We start from the raw sequence: 20450 nt of genomic DNA, 5'->3' as shown, positions 1-20450 counted from the left end.
GGGAGTTGGCCAATGTGATTGCAGAGCCACCAGCCATTACCTTTGAAAACTTGTGGTGATAGGGGGAGGTCCCAGACAATTGGAAAAGGGCAAATATAGTACTCATATTTAACAAAGAGAAGAAGGAGGATCTAGGGAACTACAGACCAGTCAGCCTCACCTTAGTCCTAGAAAAATCATGGAGCATGTCCTCAAGGAATTCATTTTTAAGGACTTGGAGGAGAAGAAAGTGAGCAGGAACAGTCAGCATGGATTCACCAATGGCAAGTCTTGCCTGACCAACCTGATTGCTTTTTATGATGAGATGACTGGATCCTTGGCAAGTTCATGGATGACACCAAGGTAAGGGGAGTAGTAGATATGCTGGAGGGTAAGATTAGGGTTCAGAGGGACCTAGATAAATTGGAGGATTGGGTCAAAATAAATCTCAACAAGGTTCAACAAGGACAAGTGGAAAGTCCTGAACTTAGGACAGAAGAATCCCATGTACCACTACAGGCTGGGGACTAACTGGCTAAGTAGCAGCTCTGCAGAAAAGGACCTGGGAGTTACAGTGGACAATAAGCTGAATATGACTCAACAGTGTGCCCTTGTTGCTAAGAAGGCTAACAGTATACTGGGCTGCATTAGGAGGAGTGTTGTCTGCAGGTCGAGGGAAGTGATTCTTCCCCTCTGTTTGGCACTGGTGAAGCCACACCTGGAGTACTGTGTCCAGTTTTGGGGTCCCTCACTACAGAAGGGATATAGACAAATTGAAAAGAATCTAGCAGAGGTCAGCGAAAATGGTGAAGAGGCTAGAGCAATGATATCTGAGGAGAAGCTGAGGGAACTGGGCTTATTTAGAAGAGAAGACTTGAAGGGAGATTCGATAGGAGCCTTCAACTACCTGAATGGTGGTTCCAAAGAGGGTGGAGCTGGACTGTTCTCAGTGATGGCCGATGACAGAAGAAGGATCAATGGTCTCAAGTTGCTGCAAAGGAAGTTTAGGTTGGATATTAAGAAAAACTTTCTAACTAGGAGGGTGGTGAAACACTGGAATGGGTTCCCTAGAGAGGCAGTGGAATCTCCATCCTTGGAGGTTTTTAACGCCTGGGTTGCCAAAGTCATGCCTGGGATGATCTAGTTGGGGCTGGTGCTACTTTGAGCAGGAGGTTGGACTAGATCAGTGGTTCTCAACCTTTAGTACCAATTGACGCAAAAAATGTGAAACCAGAAGTCCCACTGTGGCACTTCTGGTTTTACTGCATGAACCAAGTCCTACTTCTTCCTCACTGCCTGGGAAAGCAGCCTGCATGGGGCCCCCCTCCCTGTCCCCTAGCACACTGATGCCGGGGAGTCAAAACCCCAACATACTGGATACGACGGTAGGGGCGGTGGCCAGAATTTTCAGCCCAAACAGGCAGACTTCTCTAACCTGTCCAGTGGGGGTGTGGTGGGAAGGACCAAACTCGAAACACACCCGCCTACCCCCTGCTCGTGTCTCACTTGCCCCAAGGGGTGCATGTACCATGGGTTGAGAAACAGTGGACTAGGTGACCTCCTGAGGTCCCTTCCAACCCTAATTTTCTATGATTCTATACACAAATTGGACATTCAGGAGCCATTGATAGTATGTGAGACTTCCATGTGAAAATTTCATCCAGAGCCTTTTTTTAAGAAACAAAGGTTTGATACTGCAGTCTGTACAGCCTTTTAGTAGAGAGGAGGTGAGAAATGCTACAACAGTGTTTCAAAAATTAGTTGAAGCCCTTTTATCTTTACCCACAAATACCAACTGCTTCGCAAGTGGCAAACACTTATTTTCTTTCAGCTGATGGTGTCTCTTTTAGAGATGTACGTTATGCCTGTAAAAGCATTCAGAGTATTGCAACATCACCAAACTAGACTGTTCCTTCTCTTTTGGGAGCTAAAACAGTAAAGCCAACTTTATTTAGTCCATATGGTACCACACACAAATGGTTACATTGCAGATACATTATAAAGGAGAATTCACACAATTGGAATCTTAGCACCTTTCAATGGATGTGCTTCAGGGATAATGTCATGTGTACTTAAAAGGGAGCACTGCAGAATAAATTATGTTCTTTTTGCTGAATTTCCCAATCAAAACATGATTTTATCATCACCCAGTATTGGTATCTGGAAGCAACAAAAGCTGCTGAAAAATAAAAAACAAGTTGCAGCTTTCTCCATGCATCATTCCTAAAAAATGCTCATGTTGGAATTTGAACATTCTGTCTCTGTTAGACCATGAGATGCAACATATACAACAATCACTTGATTCTTTTTTCCATCCAAAAAGCTTATATGATACTGCAGGGTTAAAGGTGACCAAAATCTCTCTTGACTCATAATGCTAAACAGCTGTAATAAAAAGGTCATTGTGATGATACATAGTATTAATATATGCATGGGTCAGGTGCCCAAAATGCCAGAAAAAGTTCTTAATGTTATCAATCTAAATATTAAAAATTAATTACTATTAACTTGCATTATTGAATTGAACCAGAGGTATACATTTTGTTAAAATGCATATTTAAATGCAATGTTTTGATGTTTCAGTTCAGTGAATTTTCCTTTGTTTTAAACAGAAAAAGCCATTGTCTGCAATAATAAAAGAAGTCTGTGATGGGTAAGTTCTGCTCTGTATCTAGAAACTGGATATTATACTTTCTTTCATTGCTAAAATAAATAACAGGCATAGGTTTTCTGCAGGATCATTCAGATGTCCATAGATACTGCTGATTAGTTTAATAAATTTTGAAGCTGTTTTATCTTTAAACTTAGAATAGGTAATATCTATTGAATCAATTGCTTGAAAGGCTGTGCGTTGGCATGGACTTATATTTATTTCTGTTAAGATGGAGATTTATTTCTATGCAGAAAGCCAACAAAATGCCTATGCATTGTGCCAGTGGGCGTGTCTACATAAGATATTTACTGGGCAGTAGACTAATTAGCTCTGCGGTAAATGTCACACGTCTACACATGTGCCTCTATTAGGCTGCAGTAAATTAATTTACTTTGCAGCACGATAACATTTATAAATACAAATCCTATCCTGCTGCAGAGTAAAAAAAACTGCAGCAGCACATATGTAGACACTGCCCTGGCTGGCTGGGGCATGAGGGCACTTCAGTGAGGGGGTGCCTGCCAGCTAGCTCTATGCTGAAGCACCCTTGTGCCCCAGCCAGCCCCTCTGCAGCACATTGAGCCAGGCAGAGCAGTCCCAGGCTGGCAGGTTGACCTGTTGATTCCCCAGCCACCTGGGGCTGCTCTGAGCTGGCTCAACGTGCTGCCATCCTGAGCGCACATGTAAATTCATTCCTGGGATCAATAAGTACTGGAGTTTTTTGCATTGCATTAATATGTAAGTGTAGCTGTGTCCAGTGAGTGGTATTAAGTGGTGAAGGGAGAGAGTTTACCTTAAAACTTTAGAGTGCACCTACTTTTATTGCCCAGATGTTCCAGTTCACAATTTAGGAGATTACTGAATAGACTGCAATATGTATTTTTAAGCTTAGCTGCTGTAACTGCTGTACAATTGTCTATTTCCTGGTAATAGTGGCATGGAACTGAAATATTGAACATAATAATCATGTTGCCAAGCTGGTGTAACAATCGAGTAAGAAGCAGGAGAAACTGTAGCATTTTAAATATTTAAACAGCAGGTTTAATATGTGTAAAATAATGCTCTTTTAATTAATTTTATCCAGTATTATAGCAGAGCTGAAACTTATTTACAGTCATTTAAACTATAGCTAAAATATAGTAAAAATTAATTATTGTATTATTATTTTATTATCTGAATACTAACTGTGTCCCTAGCACTGAGAATAACAACCCAAATTTTTCTTCAATCATGGTTCCAGCATAAGGGTCTGATATTATAGAAAAATGCTATTTATTGTAATGACTTCAGTAGGTCTCCCATGCTGATGAAAACTACACATAGCGTGCTTCTATACGAGACATTTTACTCTATTAGAGCCAATTACGGTGCAGTAAGTGTCACTGTCTACACATGCAGATGCTTACTGCATAGTAATTGGCTCTAATCATGAGTACTTTTGCTACCTGTAAATACAAGTAGCAAATCTACTCCTGATTATGTATTGTTCAGTAGTGAATGTGTAGACGGCTGACCAGGAGCAAATGTGCTCCTGGTCAGCTGGGCAGCAGGAGGTGGGAAATTGCTTCCTGGCCCTAGGAGCTGCCTGCTGCTGGGGTGGGCTCTACCACTGGTGCCTGGGTGGAGGCAATGTCCCCCTGCCCTAGCAGCAGGGAGAACCCAGCCCCAGCTTCATGATCACAATCTGGGAGTGAGAGATGGGAGATTCTTATCTCCTAGCCCTAGCTCTGTAGTTGGGAGGGGGGTGGGCTGTGGCTATGAGATGCAACTCTCCCAGCCCAGGCCCTGCAACTGTGGAGTTAGGGCTGTGAGATAAGAATATTCCAGCCTGGACCCCACGACTGTGGAGCTATGGCTGTAAGATAAGAATTTTCCATCCCCAGCCCTGCAATCACAGAGCAGGGGCTGGGTGCTCTCTGATGCTGAGACAGGGGGATGTTGTCCCTGCCTAGGCTCTGGTGGCAGAGCTCACCCTGGCAGCAGGCAGCTCCTGGGGGCAGGGAGAAATGACTCAGACCCTGGCAGGAGACAGCTGTCTCTTGGCCCCGTGTTCCCTGCCAGCCCCTAGCCTAGCATCCAGGGGGAGCCTAGAGCTGCTGGGGCCAGTGTGGGGCTGGTAGGGAGTGATCAGCAAATCTGCTTCCATGTCTCTGCACTTGTAGATGCTTGCCCATGGTGGGTTTACTCTTGTAAACTGTGGAGCGTTTGCATGTTTAGATGTGCCCATAGTGATGTTCATAGGAATGAGCCAAAAACTCAGATCAGATATCTTTTATTTTAAACAATGTGCTGCCATGCAGAATTTAATCTACTTCATACTTAAGCAATTTTGTCCCCACAAAAAGTTTTATATTGAATTTTGGTATTTGAAATAAGTCTTTGCATTTGTAGCATCTCCCTTAGTCTAACCCATGTGAAGCTTAGGTCTTTTGGTTTCAAATATTCAGACAGGGAGGAACAGAACTATATTATATTTAGCATTGGTGTTTGTTTTTATTTCTCTCTCTCTCACTTTCCTTTGTTCACTGGACCCATTTAAAGCTATAGGTAGATGTAAGAAGCATGCGAGTCAAATGGACTCTTGCTTGACGGCTGTAAATTTCTATAATGCAAACATTTCTTTCTTTTACCTATCACTTTCTGATTCCTTTATTTTCATATTTTTAAGGTGGTCTCTTGCAAACCATGACTATTATGCACTGCAACATGCTGATGGTTCTAATTTCTACATTACGGAAAAGGTATGTAAACTAATCCACCTTACTTCTGCATGTTCTATTAAAATGAATTTTGAAGCTCATATACAGAGGAGGAGGAAATATTTTTCTTTCTAAGTACCTAGACTAGCCAGGTTGGAATGAGTCAGCCTTGCATCATTCTGCCTAGCTGTCTGAATTCTACATGGAAACGTAATAACACATTTCCACATCAGAACTGCAATACAAATATCTGAGTGCTTTTCAGTGGAATTTCCCATTAGTTAGGACTGGTCAGTATGCTGCCACTGATTTCTTCTTATTAACTGAGATGACTCTGATCTGTAATTTCAGAAAATGTGTTGCATATTTAGAACCACTAAACTACTGCTGCTATCAGTGGGATGGTACAAAATGTAAAACAACACAGAATTTGGCTCAGAGCCAAATAAGGATTATAGTTTAAGCTTGGGAGCTAATCATGACAACCTTTTTTGCTGAGTAGAGGGGTCTGTACACTTTGGCTATACTAGCAAAATATGGCCACTGTAGTTCACTCCTGCCGGTAGCATTTTTACCACTGACCCTGTAGCCCTGGTTAAACTAAATAGCAATTGTTGGATGGTTCTATGTAAAAACACCAGAGATGATGATTGTTGAATAATGACATAAGATTTTGTGTACTTTCTGTAAGAAATTCCAAGTCTAGGGAATAACATCATCCTAAATTGAAATTGACTCTTAAGATTGCAGTTCATTGGATATATAGCGTCACAGATTATTTAGTGCTTGTGTGAGCCAGTTCAGATAAAGGTAAAGTTAGTATTATCTTACACTAAATTTAGTATGATCTCTGAGCTTTGCCAGCTTGTAATGGTTTGTATAAAAACATTTCCATTTTTAAACACTGTTATTAATGTGTACACATGGAATGGAAGGAACGGGAGTTTGCAAACTTTAAATGCTAAAGGGTAAGAGTCAAAATCTTGATTTGAACCTTACAATGTACTGCCTACAATGTACATGGAAGATTTCAAGCCTCATTGGGAGCACAGGGTATAAATTAGTGGTTTCCAACCCTGGGTCCCGCCCAAATGAGGGTCACGGGGACAATGCTGGTGGTACCACACACAAAAGCGCCCCATATCGGGAGCTCCCCCAGCCCCAGGCCGCTGCCATCACCGCCGCAGTCCGCTCCCAGCAGTGGGTCACAGAAAACAAGGTTGGGAACCACTGGTATAAACTAACGTATATATTGTCCAACAGCATACACTCTATTAATTAAGAATTGCCACTCATCACTAACTTGTCAGTTGATTAAAATTTGTTTGGTTGTTTTTAGAATTGCTGGTGTAAATATTTAAAAAATGTGAAATAAGACTGCTGTTCAGAGCCTTGATGTCTATGAAGTCTATTCAGATTGCAGACATTCAAACCTTCAGCCGCTGGCATGTGTACATAGTCAATATGCTATCAGGAGGAAGTTTACAGGAAATTAAAATATATAAGAAGACAGTACTTGTAGGCTAAAGAAAGCTTCAGCACACTACTTCTGTTTTTTCTCAGTGGCTGATCTAGTTGAAACTAAGTGCAAGGACTGTGTAACGCTTGCCACCTCCCTATTACAAGCTGCATTTCCGTTCCAGCATTGTATATGTTATTCTAGTCCAAATTTTTTAGATCCCCAGATGCCCTGGCAATAAGTGATTCACAAAAATAAACAATTATGTAAGCATAAAGAGTAATTAATTATTGTAGCTCTACTAAAACTGGGATATGTAGGCAGAAAAGGATATAGTCATTTAAACATTTCTAGATTCTACGTGTATTTCCAGTGTAACTGCTGAGCTTGTTAAAATTACAACAATGAATTTAATCTAAAGCTTGCATGTGCTGTGGTGCTACAAAGATGGTATTCTTAACCTGGGCAGAAAAGGCCTGATCAGAAACTTGCTGAAATAAATAGGAAGATTCCATGTTTTCACCAGAGGACTCTGGAACATGTCCTGGTGGAGCTGCATAGATTTTTTTTCTAGCTGTTTTCTTAATAGCAGTTTGGTTTTGCCCCAGCTGGGACTTCTGAAGAATTGGGCAGATGCTTATTGTACAGTCACCAGCTGCTTAGTGTAGTTCCAGTTGGACCTTGAGCCCATTTTACTTCCTCAACTCAAAATAGTGGGGGGATGGGGAAGAGGAGGAAGGTGGAAGAAACTTTGATGACAGTTAAATGTGTAGAAAGACTGAATTTAGCAAGATGGTAGAGAGGCTGCCTACTAGATTGATTTGCTTATACTTTTTAAACAGACCACTTTCAGTTTTTCATGGAAAAGTTTGTCACCCCAGGCAACTTTCTCCATGTCCCCCAGGTGATGGCAGGACCACCCTTCTTTTCTTTTGTTCCTCTTTAAAGATGTAAATGGATAACTACATCAAAGGGTTCTATGAAGGAAACTGTTGAAGTAGTTAATTTAGGGAGTGGCTGTTGTTCTTCTCTCTTCCTGAATTAAATAATGTGAATGCTTTTGTAAATCTAAGTAAATTGTGACACACATTTTCTAGCAAACAAGGCACAGCTGAACTTGCTGATTTGCACTTAATTGCTCTGTGTTTTAAAATGCTTCCAAGAAGCAAAATTTGAGCAAATACATCAACTATCTGGGTGGATGGAGTTGGGGGTACATTTATTTACACCGAACTCCTCAGTCTCACCTCCACCCTGCATGATTGTGTCATGAAGATGATTCATGAGGGGTATCTGTTCTGTTCGCTAGGAAGTTTAGAGATTTAAAAATGTTTTTAGTTCATCTTAAGGCAGGGAAGGGACTAACAGTACTCTTTTGGGTGTACTGAATGAAGATTTTGAGGAGTTCGTTTATTTCATCTTGGAAATATGTAGCGTGTCAGACGCTGAGTCACAAAGATGAGAGAGAAAACAGCATTAAATGCCACCAGTATTACTTGATATGACTGACTTCAGTAAATGTTGTTCACTGTTTATCACTGCCCGTTGGATGAAGGCTGTAAAGAGAGGCTGGTGCCCCTTCTACGTGGTCTACCCACCCTCTTCTTAGGAACGTGCTGTTCCTTCCCCAGTTAATGCAAGAAAAACAATAGGGGTCATGCCAATCCTGTTCTTCAGGGAAGCTAATGAATAGCTGGACTAAAGCACTGATCACTTTAACTCTCATGCTGGACAATTTACACTTAACTCTTATGGGAGGTGAGCACTAAAGCAAATTATTTTGTACCTTAAATAAAGATGAATCCTGTCCTGTATAGGTGTTCAGAAGTCATTTTTGCAGGTCATATTTGCTGAGTTTGTTGCTTGTTAATTTATGACCTTTCTGCTCTAGATGCCTATTATAAGACTTGCCATATTTAAGTTTTTGGAAAGAAAAGAAACACAAAAGTCTATATGAAGTAACAGGAATCTTTTTGTTTCATGAATATGAGACTGTTCATGGCTACAATTATTTTTATTTTTGGGTGGTGAGTAGTACATAGGTGCCTTGGTTGTTATAAGGAGAACTCATATTTTTATATTTGATCTTCATTTTGACATGCTGCCTTTTTAAAACAAAAAACAAACAAGCTCTCCTTCCTCCACAGTAGAGTTGCCGTATGTCTGGGTTTTCCCAGGCATGTCCTCTTTTTTTGGCCCCTTCCTTCATGTCCGGGCAGGTTTTTAAAAATGAGATTAAATGTCCAGTTTTTTGCTCTTCCTCTGCTCTCCTGGGCCGGCTGCAGGGGCAAGCTGCTGCGGGTTGAAAGTAAGGGGTACTGGCAGGGCTGGGTGGCAGGGGGCTGTGGGTTGGGAGTGAGGGGGGCTGGCAGGGGTTTAGGAGTGAGGAGCAGAGGCAGGGTATGGACATATGATTGCCCTCCTCCCCACTTTTATATGCCTCTCCCTAAGATCACTAAGAATAAATCACTATGCTTCTCCCCTGCTGCTTTACACTTGAATAGCATACTTCCCCCAGCATACCTTGCTAGAAAGGTTGCTCCTGTTTTCTGCCTGCTTCTCGAGCACCAGCAGAGAATACCAGTCTCCTCTAACCCCCTGTCCATGGCCTCAGACAATGGTTCTGTACTGTATGTTTGACATGAATGGCTATGACTAGGGTCCTGCCAACATTTTGGGTAGGCCCTGCAAAAAAGCATGAGCTCTGTGAAAAAACATGGGGTCTGCCCTTTCGGCAGGCTCCATTGGGGGGAAAAAAAAAACCTCAGCTGAAATAAAATACTGCCTTCCTCTGGGTTTCCAACAGTTCTTGTGGCTGTTGTGGCCACTTGGACTAGTATGATAAAGTTTGTGGCCGGGTGGTGAAGCCCGCCATGGCGGGGGTGGGGGGGTGGTAAGAGGTGAATGGGAGAAGGGGAGCTGAAAAAGAAGTTTGTTTTGCTTGAACTGGAGAGAGGAGCAGGTATAAGCTAAAGGAAAGCAAATCACCCTTTTATTTAAAAAGACAAAAAAAAAAAGTTTCTCCTGGAGTTTGTATCTTCTTTAAACATAATGAAACTTCATTCATTCATTTTTGGCTGCAGTCAGGTTTTAGTCAGTCACATTTTTTTTGTTGCCATCAAGCTTATTTCTGACACCTGCAAAGACGCCCCATTTCTGTTTCTTTTGTACCACCTACGGTTTGCTTTCATTTGTAAAAAATTCACTTACGAACATCAATGCATGAAAGAGGGAGTGGGCAGTGGGTTCTCTCCTTTTATTTTGAGAACATTTTATGTTTGTATTGTTTTGCAATAATGTCAATACCTTGTTTTTCAACTTTTTGCTCCCTCCCCCCAAGTAGTCAGCTTGCAAATGCAATGCTCTGTTTTGTGAAATGAGTATAGTAACCAGCATTCCTTTTGTCTTAAAGGTACTTTTACTTGTGACCTATTTTTCAGTGAATAAAACCTGTAATTGTATATTCTGGTGAAATTCCACCACACCATTGTAAGCTCTGTGTGTAGGAGGCTATGCAAATGATAGAACAAGAAATGAACCTTTTTGTAGTCTTTACTTTTTCATTACTGTTTCTGTTGAGCTGTATGCAAATTTGCTGAGTAACAGTGGGTTTCAATGGTTGACCTAGGACTTCCTATTCATTTTTAGAAAAATCTGAAAATGGGAGACAGCATGGAAATTATTTAGTCCTAGTTATCTAGACCAGGATATCTAGTCTTGCCCTTTCAGTGTTACTGGCTGCAGCATATTCCCTGGAGCATACTGTTAACTGCATGGTCCAGTTTGTATTACAAATGATAGGAAGCAATGGAGGTTTCATCACTTCTTGGCAAACTGTGCCACTATTTGAGAAATCACTTTTAAAATTCTTGCTTGTGTTCCCCCTACAATTTCTTCTAGGAAAAAAAATCGTTCTATTACTTGGACTAGTATGAGCAAGTCACATTCTTCCTGTTTTTTGCAGCTTCTTGATGATTAGCTACTTGATTAGCTTTTTTAGCATCTTGGAGGAGGAGGTTGTTGTGGTAGTGGTGTGGATACATTTGTAAGCCTCTGTTTCATGTTTACTTCACCCGCATACACCAACCTTGGTAGTTTGTCATTTTTCCCTCTGCTCTTTGACTGGGTGTATCTTTCTGTTGCTTTCTGGTCCAACATTAATGCAGATGTGCACCCTTGATTCCAGTTTATTCCATTGAAAATTTCAATAGAATTAACTTTTGTATTTATATATGTAAATCTTTAATGTGTGGAAAATTGTCTAATATATTGAATATTCATGTTAAATGCCTTGACCTTTATCTTTTAGGAGTTTTACCTAGGTTGATAAGGAACTCTGCCTTATTGGCAAAATTCTGTTGAAAATTTTCACTGATAGAATATTACCATTGTATCTGCCAATATATTTTGTGTGGAGCATGCATTTTCCACTTGCTTTGAAAATGTACTTATCCTTTATTTTGGATGTATGTGCAAATACTGTTTTTATCTCTGTAGACTGCTGTACTTTAAATAATAAAGCCCTCCAAATCATTTCCAATTCACACCTAAAACCAGTCCTACCAATGCCACAAACTTACTTGGGGGAAGGGGAAGTCTTTCCGTAGCAGAATGGTCCATCCCTTAAAGAGGGAACACAATCAGTTTTGTTAAGGAAACTCATGTGGTCACATTTGGAGTACTGTATCCAGTTTTGGGCCTCCCATTGGCAGAAAGGATGTGGAGAAATTGGAGAGAGTCCAGCAGAGAGCAGTGAAAATGGTGAGGGGTCTGGGGGACACGACTTCTGAGTAGAAATTGAGGGAACTAAATGTATTTAGTCTAGAGAAGAGAAGACCGAGAGGGGATTTAATAGCAGCCTTCAATTACCTGAAGGGGAGTTCAGAAGAGGATGGAGAAGGACTGTTATCAGTGGTGGCCTATGACAAAACAAGGAGCAATGGTTTCAAATTGCAGCAAGGGACGTTTAGGTTAGATATTAGGAAAAACTTTCTCACTAGGAGGGTAGTAAAACAGGCTACCCAGAGAGGTTGTGGAATCTCTATCCTTGGAGGTTGTTAAGACATGGCTAGACAAAGCCTTCACTGGGATAATATAGTTAAGGCTTGCCTTGAGCAGGGGGTTGGACTTGGTGACCTCCTGAGGTCCCTTCCAACCCTAACTTTCTTTGATTCTCTGATTTGGGTAAAGAGGGAGTATCTCACTGGGAGTTTTAAAAGCTCCCTGAAGAGAAAGCAAGCTGTGAAGGGAACCGTTGGCTGCAAGGCATAGTCAGGCTGCTATCGGAGCAGAAAGGAGCTTTTCTCCTAGTGTCCAGGAGAGGATACAAGGATGTTGTTGTTGTAGTTGTTCTGTTTATTTCTTTGCTCTAAGATTTGAATTTGCTTTGGAGAACTGGCTGAGGATCTCATAAGTGCTCAAACTCTTCTGCAGAAGCCAGCAGGTAAAAATGACCCATTTCCATGGACGTTTTAAATGACCTTGACTTTGAGGCTTACCTGAACCAAATTTTGGAATCAGCAAGATGGGAGAGGAGATGATATGAAATGATGAAAATACTTTCAATAGAATAGATTTCAGTACAGAATTTCTATGTGGATTGATCTTGCTATAAGTAACCTGCCCACTTTTTTGGCGCATGTTGGAAGTTGTATTTTTCTGAAGTAACTGCCTTATTATGTAGTGTAATCTTAAAAAGACATGCTAAAACTTTTTAAAAATGTACTTGTATATTATACCACTGTTGCCCCTGTACAGAGCAATGAATAGTTGTCAACTTCCCATTGGATAGTAAATCAATGATTTAAAGTTTATGTATGTTCTTGTTTACTTTATCTTACTATAGCTGTTCTTGAACAGCTGTGGACAAATGGCACATAGACAGTTTACCCTCCCCCTACCCCCTTTAGAAACCTTGGCCAAATCACTGATTTTGGTTCTCAGAGGAAACATTCCTCCAAATGTTTCTAACCAGTAACAAGGTAGAAAACTTCTCTTCCTGTTTGCAACAGCTCCCTCAAAACAAAACTTTACAAAATGAGTAATATACTCATTTCTTCTCATTTTGTGCATTGCTTGTATGCCAAGAGAAAGAACTTGCAATTTATGTGGGCCTCTCTTAACTTCCAATGTAATAATACCATAGATTGATTTAAAAAAAAATCCACAAAAAATCTTAGAAAACCTAAGTTAGTGCAAGAATGATGTTGTACCTGTGATTTTTCCAGAGAAACCTGTCTGTTGTTTTCAATTTATACTGTTTGATTGCTATTGCATTGTGTTCCATTTGGACACTGAACAGTGAGAAGGTCGTGGAGACATTCATTAAATATATTCCATAATCCCTAAAAGTGAAAAATGCTTTAGCATTTTGGAGAGAAGCTCAGTAAAAAGAAAAGACCAAACAAAGGAACAATTATTATTGGCTGTAAATGTATAAATTTGTAAATGTGTAAGTTCGGGATTTCTTAAAGCTGATCATAAAATGAGCCACGCTCAAAAATGTTTGCTCAGTTCTGAAAAATGAATTGAATGCTGAGTGAGCTATACCACAAGAACCAAAGTCTTTAGGTGGCTTTCCCCAAATATGCTAGGAAAGCATTCCATTCCAACCCGTTGCAGCAAGTGAAATCATGAGGCATTTAAGAGATACAAGAGATTGATAGGACATTTACATGACAAAGTAAACATTTTGTTTGGCTTGGCAAATTTTAAGTGTCTTTCCAGCAAAACCCTTTCTAGATAGCTTGGATATTTTGATGGCATCTGAGTTCATATCTTCATCCTGTTCCAGGCTGCAGAGTCCGCTTTTAAATTCCCCTGGGAATTCTAGGCACTACCTCAACTAAAAAACAAGCAAACCTAAGAACACATGTTAAAGGGATGGCACAGAAGAATAATGAGCATGGTAGCAGAGAAATTTTGAAAAGAAAATTTCACTCATTTGTTTGTGTATTCTTCCTTTGAACCTTGATTATAGCAAATGCAGTCTTATTTAGACCCCTTATATTTATGCCTATTTTTTAAACTGCAAGAGAAAGATTAAAACTTAAGATACTATTGTGCCCATCAGGGGAACTTGGCATTTGATTCCATCTGAAACCTGAAGAAATCTCTATTGGACAATAACATGAAATAAAAAGGCCAAATGTTTACAATATATGTAAGCAAAATATGTTCTGATATGTCACTATACAATGATACATACATTCCTCTTATATCCTGAATTCAAATACAAGTATAGTGAAATGAAGCTCCTTCCAAAGTCACTTTTTACATATTTTAGTTGGGGTATTCACATACATGATGACGAGAATAGGGATTGTTAGGCATTGCATAGTAGTACAATAGAGGGAAATAATGTACTTGCAATTAAGTCTTTAGTATGTCTGGTTTCCTGCTAGATGTTGTTGTGTAAAAAGTGACTCCTTGTTTTGGCTCTCACATGACTTACTTACTTTTAGGTGACCATTTTAAAAAATCTCTTGCTGTCGAAGAATATTAAACTTCTTTAGCATTTTTTTTAAAAGCAATCTCCTCACTGACCAAGTTGCTGTTCTAATGTGGGTCAGCCATCTTAATGATATTATGAATCCAGTACACATCTGAGAAACAGATTGTTCGTTTTCCAAGAATATCAAATGCATTTTACATTTTAGATTAGTGGCATATCCTGCCTAGATAACAATGACACTTATTCTGAGTGCCAAAGCCTGGATGTTGTGCTCAAATGGCATTCTGTTATCCTGAATGAAAACTCCATGAACAGCCTCCCTAGCACTAAGAAGATTAGCTGTATATAAATGTTTCAATTGAAATTAACTAACGGCATGATGCAGTACTCAGTATGCTAATGTAGAAAATCCTCTTGGTTTAATTGTGAGTTTACAGACTGTTTCCTTGTAGGCTCTTAAGTCATTATATAGAATGGATAAACAAAATTGGATTTTTGATTGGCGTATATCTAGCCTTTCTTAGGTTTTGGCCAGCCTGCTGTGTTTTTATAGCTGGTGCTTTGAATAAATTCAGCCAGGAGGTGTAAGCAATGTTTCCTAAATCCTTGTCTACACTGTGATTTTACAGACTACTAATTGTCAATACATATAGCTCTGCTAGTGATTGCACCAATACAAGTTGTAACTTAGGAAATGCACCTTGCTCTAAAAAAGATGTGATGGCTTTGTGTTAAAAATGTTTTTTCTTCATCTAGGCTACAGCTTCTGAATACTCATTGGGAACTTTTGGATCTGAAAACTTAGTGTAGGCTCAGGTTGATCAACAGGTAGAAAGGTGCAAAACAAAATCTCTTGTAGTACTTCTTATGTGGTATGGTCTCTCTCTTCTGTAAATTTGTTTCTTGTACTGATGCACATTTTACTTCAGCATATATTTACCTAATTGTTTTTTCCATCTGTACGACTATAGTCTATGAGCTGCACCCAGGCATCTAAAAATCATTTCAGCAATCACTTCCTGTCTTCAAAGACCATAAAAAAATTACTTGATTACTTGATAATGGATTTTTTTTTCTCCTGGCTTGCATGTTGGATTTTGGCCTTATCTAGGAAAAAATGTGTACCTGAGCATGAACTGATTCACTCTTTGCAGGTTAGTCTAAGCTGTGAAGCTTAAACTGATTAATAACTGCACAGACATTCTCTGTTAAATCAGGAAGTGCAGGCATGTGCCTGCAGTGGTTGAAACCAGAAGCCAGGGGGTGCTAGAGCATGCCTGCCAGCCACTGCCAAAGGGAAGGGTAGAGAAATGCCCTCCAAGACTCTTACCCCTCCCTGCTGGAGCAGAGGTGGCATGGCCAGGCACCAGCCTAGGGCTAGCACGACACAAGGGATGCCAGCCACCAGTCTGGGGGTAGAGTGGGGGGCAGAGCTGCTGCCAGACTGAGGAGTGGGTGTGGGGAAAACTCCTTTCTCTGAAGCAAGCATATATTGAACACAGCAATTTGCAAAGCATACAACAGGGAACTACCAAAAATCTTTGCCTAAGCTGAGATACTGAGATACAGCCCAGTAAAACACAGCATATACAACTTAATCTATCTTCAAATGTAAAGCAGGAAGACAAGAGAGAACAGTGCATAAGTCTTATTAAACCTGAGGGCAAAGTGTCTCCTGAGAGCCAGGCATTCAGAAATGTTTGTTTAGGTTTTACAGGTTCCGCTTTATAATGTATATGTATTTCTCTGCATTCTTTGGTCTGCAACTTCCAGCCAGAAGCTGTGTGCAACTTCCCTTAACTCCATCTCCAGCACATATGTGTGATGATTGTCAGGTCTTTGCCAACACTTCCCACCTCTTAGTCTGGTCCTGCAGGTCTTAGCTCTGGGATCACAGGTGCAGGTCTTGCCTCTCTCCCCTGCTCCAGGACCCCTGTGGAATTAATTCCCTCCCTGGCTGCAGGCAAGATGGACGGGGGGAGGAATTAACTCTGTCTTTGCCTGGCTGCAGGAAAGCTGTGGAGGTGTGTCTGGGACTGGCAAACAGGCTTTGCCAGCAGAGGGGAGAAGAGATAGAGGGAGGAATTTGCCTCGGGGGCCATGACAAGCCAGCATCTGGCTACGCCCCACACACAGGGGAGCAAAGGGGATGGGCCATTGCTGTTGTGGAGCAGAGCACCCCACCCAGCCCACAGAGCATGCCAGGATGCTGGGGGGGTCTCTGATTTAACTTAAACCAGCAAGGAGTCTGGGACAGACATTGCAAATAACTGGTTTGTGTCAAATCAGTTAAGTCTGATACTACATTCAACCATGTTTATCTCAAACCGGTTTTGGCCATTTTCAAACTGGTTTGTGTGCACTGAATGTCTGTTCTGTTACAGTTTTAAACCAGTTTCTGATCACTTAAAACAGTTTATGTGTAATCTGATCACTTAAACTGGTTTCTGTTCCTCAACTTCCTAGGCTAGGAGGTTGCAGGACAGAAGTGAGATTGGTGGGGAGCATAGAACTGATGTGATATGTAAGAGATGGAAAGGTCTAGGTGGTAAGGATAGTCAGAATTGAGTTTGTGGTTGGAAGGGGGTGTTGGGCAGATGTGTGGGCTGGGAATAGGTTGAATTGTTTGGTCAGGGAACAGGATGGGTCTAGAAGTGAAGGGACAAATGAATTGCTGGTCCAAACACAGTCCTGGGTGGTGGTGATATACAAACACTCTGAATAGTGTAGTATGGGAAAGGCAAAATCAACAGACCAAAACCATATTTTAGCTTGCTCATGTTCTAAAATAAAATTAGAAAAGAAAAAGAAAAAGAAAAAGGAAGGAGGGAGGTGGTGTGGGGTAGAATCCAGCTCCTGAGCCACATCTGCAAGAGCAGGGGCATGCATTCACAACAGCATAAATAGTAGGAGCATAAATTTGCGCCACTGCTTTGTGCCACAGTACATGCCCCCGCCCATGTGCATTGCAGCAGGAAACATTGTCCCACTGCTCCATGTGCTGTGGGGGGAGTGGGTGAAGCTGGCTGGGGCACAGGGTGCCTCAGGTGGGGCTATCCAGCAGGCAGCCCCCATACAGAGGCACCCTGTACCCCAGCCAGCCTGAGAGCAGCATGTGGACACGGGAGACCAGGCCCAGGGCTCCCCCGTCTCCTCATGCTGCGGAGTTTCTGTGCTGAGGCACCCTGTGCCCCAGCCAGCTGTTCCCTAGCTGGCTGGGGTGTAGTGTGCCTCAAGATGGGGGAGCAGGCAACCCTAGGCTGGCTGCTCTTCTGAATCTTTCTGCCTCATCGTGGAGGCTGTGCTGTGGAGCCCCCATACTGAAGCACATAGAGCCCCTGTGGAGCAGCTGGCTGGGATGCAGTGTGCTTCAAGACAGGAGAGCAGTCAGCCCAGGGCTGGTAGCCAGCAGCCCAGGGCTCTGCAGTGCAGCCTCTGTGCTGAGGCATAAGGAAATTGGCCAAGGGCTGCCTGTTCCCCCGTCTCGAGGCACACTGAACCTCAGTCAGCTGCAGAGTGGCAGGGTGCCTCAGTGTGCGGGCTCTTTAGCATGTGAAGACATGGGAGCAGTCAGCCCTGGGCTGCCTGGTCCATCTCCACATTTGTCTTGGCACATGCTGCTTTGGCATGCTTTGCGCTGTTTTTTTTCTTCAGGGTTGTTTTTTGTTTGGTTGTTTTTTGGGTTTTTGTTACTGAGAAATCCCAGTAGCAAATTTGTCCTACTGCTGCACATTAGCAGTGCTGCACACAGTTTAACATGCAATGTGTGCAGTTTGTGGTGTCATTTAGGTTTATAGCAACGCAAACTGCATGTGGCTGCATGTCTGGATCTGGCCCTGATGTTTTGATCTCTTGAGGTGTGGCAATACTGGCAAGGCCTCTTATAAAAAGTAGGCACAATTTTAAACTGAATTGAGTTTTTTGAAGAGAATAAAAATGTCTGCTAGTTTAACCAAGAAGATAAACTTTACACTCAAGACAAAATGTACAATATTGTTGTGTAAACTTTGTGCTGAAAATGGCAAGGTTGGAAGTGATCTCCTACAAGAATGAAGGACATAGTCCAGCTATAACTTTGTAAAAGTGGTCTCCAATGCTCTTAAACCTCTCCCGTTATTCAGTAATGTAATTGTTGCAGTGAAAAGTAGCTGTTATGGAAGAACCAGCTCTTGCATGGAAAGGTGAACTCATGGTAGCTAACGCCAATTTCATGGAGGGCTTTGAATACTGGGAGTGAAACTGTATACTGGAGTGTGCATAGGAGGCATTTTTGATTTGATGTGCATTATATGGGGGTGAAGGGAAATTGGGGAGAATCACTTTGAAATAAAAATCAGATTGGTTTGTATTGTAAGTCTATGAAACCATCTGTATCACACTTATTAGAACCTGCTTCTCTGGGACATATTGGATTTTTGATCAAGGGAATTGGATTATCACATATCTTTCAAAAACTGTTATGGAATCTTCAGTTCCCCCGGAAGCATCGTTTAGTTTAGCATATTATAAGAGCTTAACCCAAGGCAAAAGTTTAATGTCATCTCTGTGTCTACCAACAGTTTAAGAGAATGACTTGCTGTATATTTCAATGTGCAGAGTAGCAATGGATACACATTGTGTTGTCTTAGCTCTTCAATATGAACTCTCTTTCTCTCCGTGAGGGTGGGTGCAAAGTCGTGGTGGGCAGAGCTCAGTGGTTGGTTCCAGTGGTTTAAGTCAGCATGTTCTTGTTATAGGAAATTGAGAGCCAGTGGGATAATTTTTAAACAGTGCAGATGTTTAATGATAGGTTTCAGCAAACTTACAAACTCCTCAGCTATGCAGTCCAAAATTAGAGCCAGACGTCGTGGAAAGTTATTTATGTATATTACATAGTATATTTTAAAGAAATATTTAAAATTGCCAATGGAAGCTAAATTCTGCAATACATGAAGTCATTCTTAAAGTCTGAATCCTAAAATGGTTCAGATTTGTGTTTGATATATCATTTGTAACTACATGCATACATGGGAGAGCATATGTTTATGCTGGGGTGGGTAGGTATTCATAGGCTTATATACAGAGAAAATACTGTTGTTCATTTAATGTTGCATTCAAAGTGTGTTGCATCTCTGGTACAAGTCTGAAATAAAACTTTTGGATTTTCTCTTTCAGAATCGTAATGAAATAAAAAATGGAGCTATCCTTCGATTAACAACCTCTCCAGTAAGTTACCTTTCCATTCCCTGTCCTTTGGCTCTTCCTTAGTGCTGTTTGGTTAGGGGATTCACTGTAACCTTGGGGTTGTTCAGGGAAAATTGCAATGAATTTAAGTTTGTTTTTTTTTTTAAATTGAGAGCCTAAAAACAGTAGTTCTCTACCTTTTTGGGGGCCTGACTCAGAAAATGGTGTGAAATAGTGCCCTGTGACCACCATGTGCCATGGTCCATCTGGAAGGGACTGTGGGAGTTTGGCCACGGAATTTTTTTTTCTTTAGCCATGAAGGAAACAAACCTGTACATGAAGCTAGCAGAATAGCATGCAGTTGGTTCTCTTTTTCTGGGTGTTTAGCCTTTTTAGCCTTGTATCGTGCACATCTCCAAGGTATTTGAGCTTCCAAGATCTGTTAAGTTAATACTGCAGGCTCCATCAGAAACATTCCCTCTGTTCACAGCTGGGAAGGAGGGCAGGAGGACTGAATGCAATGATGGTGGAGTGATGAGGGAGGAAGGTAGATTGAGAGAGCTGTTCCTTAGCGCCCTTGCCTTCCTTGCTTTGACCTTGTGAGAGTGAGATTTTTGTCTTATTTAACATACTTCAGTGTCTCAAATGATGGGGTTGACCCTTGATACTTCGGCACAGAAACTCTTTATCTATTCTTTTTTTTTCCTTTCTGGGAGCAGGAGAATAGATTGAGAGATATGTAGAGCAAACTTTGTATTGTACACCTGTGCCACAGATACAATACTTAGCACATTGCTAGAGCTGATGAGACATTTTCATTTTGTTTTCCTGTTTTGGATCTGGATGAAACTGAGAATGTCTACAAAAAAGAAAAAAAAATTGGAAGTGGGGATGGAGGGGGGAAGGAAGTCCTGAGAGAGACCCCACTGAGAATAGATTTCATAGACATTCAGGGCTGGAAGGGACCTCGGGAGATCGAGTCCAGCCCCCTGCCCAAAGGGCAGGAAGTCAGCTGGGGTCATAGGATCCCAGCAAGATAAGCAT

General features: G+C 41.3%; 1 protein-coding gene across 3 annotated transcripts in view; it reads left to right on the top strand.

Moving 5' to 3' along the window:
• Window positions 1-20450, top strand: part of ELMO1 (engulfment and cell motility 1) — a 446831-nt gene that overhangs the window by 98654 nt on the left and 327727 nt on the right. For 2 of the 3 annotated variants that reach the window (XM_019538724.1, XM_019538705.1), the window contains exons 3-5: window positions 2592-2632; window positions 5301-5373; window positions 19398-19448. In XM_019538724.1, coding sequence (XP_019394269.1) covers window positions 2592-2632; window positions 5301-5373; window positions 19398-19448 — 165 coding nt within the window. The remainder of the gene's footprint in view (window positions 1-2591; window positions 2633-5300; window positions 5374-19397; window positions 19449-20450) is intronic. The other variant, XM_019538714.1, reaches the window with a different exon arrangement.

This window comes from Crocodylus porosus, unplaced genomic scaffold (genome assembly GCF_001723895.1).
Source record: "Crocodylus porosus isolate Cpor-Errol unplaced genomic scaffold, CroPor_comp1, whole genome shotgun sequence".
Taxonomy (NCBI): domain Eukaryota; kingdom Metazoa; phylum Chordata; order Crocodylia; family Crocodylidae; genus Crocodylus; species Crocodylus porosus.
Note: the sequence above shows the minus strand (reverse complement) of the source record. Positions and strands in the feature narration are given on the sequence as shown.